Source organism: Grampus griseus (genome assembly GCF_964374135.1).
Source record: "Grampus griseus genome assembly, chromosome: 8".
Taxonomy (NCBI): Eukaryota; Metazoa; Chordata; class Mammalia; order Artiodactyla; family Delphinidae; genus Grampus; species Grampus griseus.
In genome coordinates, this window is record NC_139002.1 from 2,942,424 (window position 1) to 2,948,423 (window position 6,000).

Here is a 6,000-nt window from a genome sequence, read left to right on the forward strand (position 1 = left end):
CTTCCTCTCCTTCCTCCTCCCACCTCTTCCCTCCACTCTGAGCCTCATCCCTCTCCCTGCCCTCCCAGCCCTGTCTGTTCTGGACACGATTTCCAAGGAGAGCACACAGGTAGAGGCGCTGCTTACAAAGACCCTGCCCTGCCCTGTCGGCCCGCACGTGTAACCACTCCCTCCGTCTGCCTCTTTCAGTTTTAAAGCCCAGTCTGAGAGCAGGCTGTGGTCCGGGCACCCCAGCAACAAGTCCCTTTGCGTTTCTCCCGGCGGGTGCTTTCCATTTACGCAGACTCGGAAGGGTCACTGGTGGGTGGGAGCTGCCCACGGAGAAGCATGTTTATGCGGTGCTTGTCACGGGATAAGGATGGTGCCCTCTGGGTGTGCGCTAATGGGTCTGTCTCTCTTTCTCCCACACAGGGCCTGGAGCTGTCATTGATGGTGTAAACTCGGCCTCTAGAGCACTGGCTTGCCTCTGGCTATCAGGGACCCTCTTTGCCCACTTCTTCATCAAGTTTTGATAAGAAACCTTAGGTCTTCTGAGCAACGCCTGCTTCTCCATATCACAGACTTTACCTACACTGCGGAGAGCAAACCAGTTTGGGCTTCTTTTTGTTTGTTTCTGTTCTTCTTGATTTGATTTTCTCTTTGGTTGGTTGGTCTGTTTGTTTGATTTTTCTATCCAGTTTGAATGAGTGGGGTTGGGGGGGGAGGGGTGTGCAGGGTTCTACCATGTGTAGGATAATCATTCACTGGTGTGTCCAAAAATGGAATCTGTTCCTCTCCCTTGGCCCTTCCCTTTCCTCTGCCTTCCCGACACCATCACCACCAGCCCTGCCCCCCCCAGTACACCATAAGCTCCATCTGGGCAGAAGATGTGCCTCGTGCTAAACACCCTGAAGACACAACTTCACGTATGATGTAGTGCACAGCGAGAATTACATCCAAGTGTCCTATTAGCTGCATCTTCTAAGCTTTGGACCATTTTCCTGACTATAATGTACATATCACTCCTTCCATGTTTATTATTGTCTAACTACACGAGGGTTCACATCCTTTCTTTCTGGGAAGGTCTCTCTCTAAACATATATGAAACATTGCCATCTTTTCAGCCATTCTGCCCTATCTGCTTTCTCTACCAGCTACAGGGATTTGTAGTTTAGGGACAGGCACACAACCCAAAACTAAACATTCAGAAGTCATGTGACCGAATAAAGGGGGAAGCATTCTGAGGATGGTACTTCTCTCAAAAACATGCTGTCCAGGTCATAAACAATGATCTGTAGATGGCTGATAATTTAGGTTTTATCAAGCTCTCTATGAAAGTAATCATACGGTTATCCATCTACTCAACTGTCCGATTGATCGTTCCATCCACTTATCTACCCACCCATCTTCTTCTCTAGCAATCTATTTACTTTATCAGTCTGTCAGTGTAATTATCTAGCACGTCTATGTCTTTGTTTCCCCACTCTTCACTCTCAATCCATCACCACATTAATCTCTAACCATATTGTGTCTATTCCACTGGATTCATGTCTCCTCTACCTTCTGCAGATATTGGCATCTTCAAAATGACCTATATCAGCTTCTCATGCGAAAGCCAATGATCTCACAGGCTAACAACATAGAAAGGCAACATGTCATGGACTGTCTGGAATGTGCTAGCCCATCTACCCAAAGTAGATACTGGTAAGAGATGGACAAAAGTAGCAATCGAATGGTCGGTCACTCACTCTTCCCAGCAGAGACTGTGTATTGAGAAACACCTTCTTGGGAAGCAGATAAGCCTTGGCAAAGCCTCGAGGAGTATCGTGTTTTTTCTTTCTTACCGGAAGGACAAGGTGCCAAAATTCATGTTTCTCTCAGCCTTTCAAGAAAGTGCATGTCAGGAAGCTATGGGACTGTGCTTAATAGCAAGAAAGCGAGAGAGAAAACACAGCTCCGTCTCTGCAGTGTGAAGAGAGCCGTCCACCTGAGTGGGGTGACTTCTGCTATTGTCTCCTCTCTGCTCCAGTTTTGGTTTCATCTGTTTGAAAACTATCCAGTAAAAAGCTGATGGAAGCCAATTACATGGCGGGTGTGTTGACAACGCTGGTATATGTTTCAGGAAGCTCTTCTGAGCTGAGGGCACTTGAGCAACTGACAGTTTCCAAGCACTTGATTAACACAACACTGCAAACAGAAGGGGAAAGTGACACACAATTTCCTTGGATACAGACTGCTTCTCCAGGAGCTTTGGGGAAGGATGCCCTCAGCTCTCCATGTTCAGAGCAGATCTTTCCAGAACACAAAGAAGAGCTGACCTGATCTTTCTGTATTGTCTCCTGGGACAAGAAGGACTCAGCCGGCAAGTGTGCCAGGGTTCCAAGAGAATGGCATTGGAAACCTGCAGGGCTGTGCCCTTGTCCCGTGCTGCAGGGAGTGACCTGCTGAGGATAAGAAGGAACATCGACAGTGACTGTCTCACAGACCCGCTGGAGACCCGCTGGAAAACTTTCAGCTCCACAGTCTAAAACATGAGAGATACCAGCTCCACAAAGTTCCGTTCCTTCGATGCTTAATTGATCTGCTTCCTCTGAAATGTGACCTCTTTGTTTTTGTCCGTTATAGCACATGAACATGACGTACACAGTGAAGAAACACACACACACACATGTAGGCTGTCTTGGCGTACAAAAAGCTGGGCGCTTCCGTAAGAGAGCTGGCGTGAATGAAATTAATATTACACTTTCCAGCTGTAAACAGACATCTGCATTTCCCACGGAGTTGCCAGGAGCCAGACTGCGGGAACGTAAATGATGTGCCAAAAGCAGTGTGTGGATTTCAAGTTCCAGGGACAGTCGAGAACAGGCGTGGAGTCAGAATTACAGGTCGGACATCAGCGTTTCAGACCTGTCACCACACGGGGCTCCTGGAGCGGGGCTGGTGTCAGACGCTGAAGGAGCGTTTAACGTGTCATTTGAATGTTCTGTTGGTAATACGCTTGTTCCTTTGGAGTAACAAGTGTGGAGGCTGTGGAGACGTACCATCTTGGAGAACGCGGTGCTTGAAATGGACAAGCTGGGCATATTCCTCACTCCGGGACTTGATCTAGAGGAAGGCGCCCGTCCTCCTTCAGCCAGGAGGATCCAGAACCTTCCCAGCACAATGAGCCTGGGTCTCAGACTCACTGTGGAACTCCGTGCAGCCTCTTCCACTGGCTACTGGGAAGCGTGTCTGGTAGTTACTGGTTCCAGCCCTGTTTCAGAGGGAAAAACGCCTGCCGTTAATCCTCACCTATCTGGGATAAAGGTGGCCAAGGAAACAAGACCCAAGGAAACGGGCCAGTGGGAAAGAAAACCCTTCTGCACAACAGACGTGCCCCAGCTGCTGGGTTGTTTGGGCTCCTTTGATAGGACAGGAGCTGTTACCCAGCATCTTGAAGCATAGAGAGCAGCAAACGCTTACTAAAGACAGTATCCATGCTCACTGTACACACGGCAGGCGGATAGATAAGGCCTGCTGGAGAGATTTTTTTCGAGATGCCAGTGATGGGGCCGGGGCTTAGGGGAGAGGAGGAAAAAATGAGTTATCAAGTCTCTGAGGACGTGTGGCTCTTCATAGGTTTTGCACGTGGGAAGGAAACCGAATAAGGCTTATCAGGAAATCAGGTGAGAGGAACTCAGCTATGTAGGTACTCTGAAACCCTCCCCCTTCCAAGACCAAGTTAGTATGTATTCCCACCAAAGTAATTCCAGTGCCAGCGCTAGTGTAAGGCCCTGGCCAAGCTTGTTTCTCAGTAGTTTAATGTCAAGTGCCTGATACAGTCTTCTGCAAGTTGAAGAAAATGCGTTTAGTTTTTCTCATTCTTGTTGTAACTGGGGGAGGGAGGCCATACAGGCGAGTGGTGGTCAAAACGTGCACCTATTTTATACAGAGAGATGACGTGTGGCTGTTCTGCTGTAGCTGTACTCAACTGAACAGAAGGGAAGTGCAGGCTGTGTATCACAGAGAGGCCTGGGGCTCTTTCTTCTGAAACCCATGCCTCACGCTAGACAATCCATTTCACGGGTTGGTCAGTTAGTTCTCAGAACCTGGGTGGGAAGTGTCCTCTGGGAGTCGGGACAAGTCCACAGCCAAGGATGAGTTCAAGGATGTGTCTCTGCACCAATCCAGCAACTTGCTCTCCACATGGAGGAGTTGGTGACCTCTGCTTATGCCGGGAAAAGTCACGTGAGAAGAGTAGACCACCTTAAAGTGGGCGGCCCGTCTCCAGGAGAGCTTGTCAACCGCGGTGCATCAGGCGTGGCTGTAGATTGGTGGGTACTTCCAGTGCCAAGGGAAGGTTTTCTCCTCCGTGGCTGCCTGTGGATGCTATCAGTAGGAGGGGAGGAATGGGGTGAGGGTTGGGGCCGTGTCATCTTTTCCAATCTGACCCTGAGTCCTCACCAGAGAAAAACTGGCTTTGTCATACCTGGAACCAGCCCCCCTTCCCCCCCCCAAAAAAACCTCCACAGGATTAAAAACAAAAAAAAAACAAAAACAAAATTTAATCTCTTTGGAATTCAAGAAAGTAGGGGAAGCAGCATAAAATGTTTCGAGTTGGCAATTTCATTTTTTTTCTTTTTCTCCAAAAATGAGGATCGCTTGCTTTCGTTTTGCATGAGCCCTCGTCCTAGAAACTTACACCCAACTGCCTCCCCGCCTACTCTTCAAAACTACCTTGTTTATTTTATTTTAAGACAAATAAGTTGGAGCAGTTGCGGTAAAACTTCACAGGTGTGTAGCTGGGAAGGCAGCATTTTCAAAAAATACCGTATGATGAGAACTCCTAATCATCACTAACAGCCAACAATAAAGATGCCAGTCTCATTTCCCTCATTTCTTGAGAGAAGAGAAGTAAATGAAAGGAGGAAGAAATAGATATGCAATTAAAAGATGTGGCAAAAAGAGAGCGCTGAACCAGTGCAATGTAGCCTTCAGGTGCAGAACACTGGCGGTCCACGAGGATGCAGAGTGGACCCAATTAGACACGACTGTCATCAGCCTGAAAGTAGCCAGTGAAGCCTAATTTCCCATATTTTAAAAGACATTCCATTTTGTTTCTTTCAACAGTGCCCTTTTAAAGGCACAGGGTTGTTTCAGTTGTTCCATGACCCTGAGCGGGGAAGGAAAGATGGTGAACCCTCTGCTCTTTTTCTGGGGGGCCACATTCTACGCTATTGGCAGATTTATAATGATATCGATCACAGCAATGATAAGTAATAAAAGCTGCCCTGTGTTAATTAAAGGGAGCTTTTTTAATCATTCAGAACCTTTTGTGACATGTAAAGTGCAGTTGTGAGGAATGTGTGGGTGTACGAACATGTATCTGTCAAGTTCAGAGTCCTCTAGATTAAAAAAAAAAATTATGACTTATCAATGGTGCCGTTATAGATGTGTCAGACCATGGGTGTGCCCATTTTCACAATTATCCTTAAAACAAATCTATGTTCAAATGCTTTAAAATTTTATCACATGATACAAGAGTATAACTTTGTCAGCCTTCTAGAGTTTTTTCTCCTTCTATTTTCTTTCTTATTTTTTCTTTCAAAAATCAATGAAGACTTGATTTCTGTCAATAATTGTATTAAGGGTGAATATGCTACCTGAATTCTGTGCATGTTACATTGTAGTTGTAACCTTTTCTAATTCAGGATGAATATGAGATGGTTGTGATTGTGCAGTGTATCAATAAAGTTCAAAGAAATTTGTAACTTTTGGGGGGCTGTTTATTAGGACACCTCACTGGGTATCCAGGATTGGAGAAAACTAGGCAGGCTATGCTTCTCCCGTGTGTGTGTTTTAGGCTTTGGGAAGCAGATGCAACCAGAAAACTGAGTAGCATTTCTCTCTCTCTCTCTCTCTCTCTCTCTCATGCATGTATGTACCCACATGCACAGAGAATACTATGAAGCCTAGGCAATTTCATATTACAAGTGTATGTCACATATCTATTTATATCATATACTTACAAATAATATAAAA

General features: G+C 46.3%; 1 protein-coding gene across 3 annotated transcripts in view; it reads left to right on the forward strand.

Moving 5' to 3' along the window:
* Positions 1-512, forward strand: part of OPCML (opioid binding protein/cell adhesion molecule like) — a gene marked incomplete at both ends in the record, with an annotated part of 1,076,008 nt that extends 1,075,496 nt beyond the window's left edge. For all 3 annotated transcript variants that reach the window (XM_082660307.1, XM_082660309.1, XM_082660308.1), the window contains one exon: positions 412-512. In XM_082660307.1, coding sequence (XP_082516433.1) covers positions 412-512 — 101 coding nt within the window. The remainder of the gene's footprint in view (positions 1-411) is intronic.
* Between the last annotated feature and the right edge of the window lie 5,488 nt (positions 513-6,000).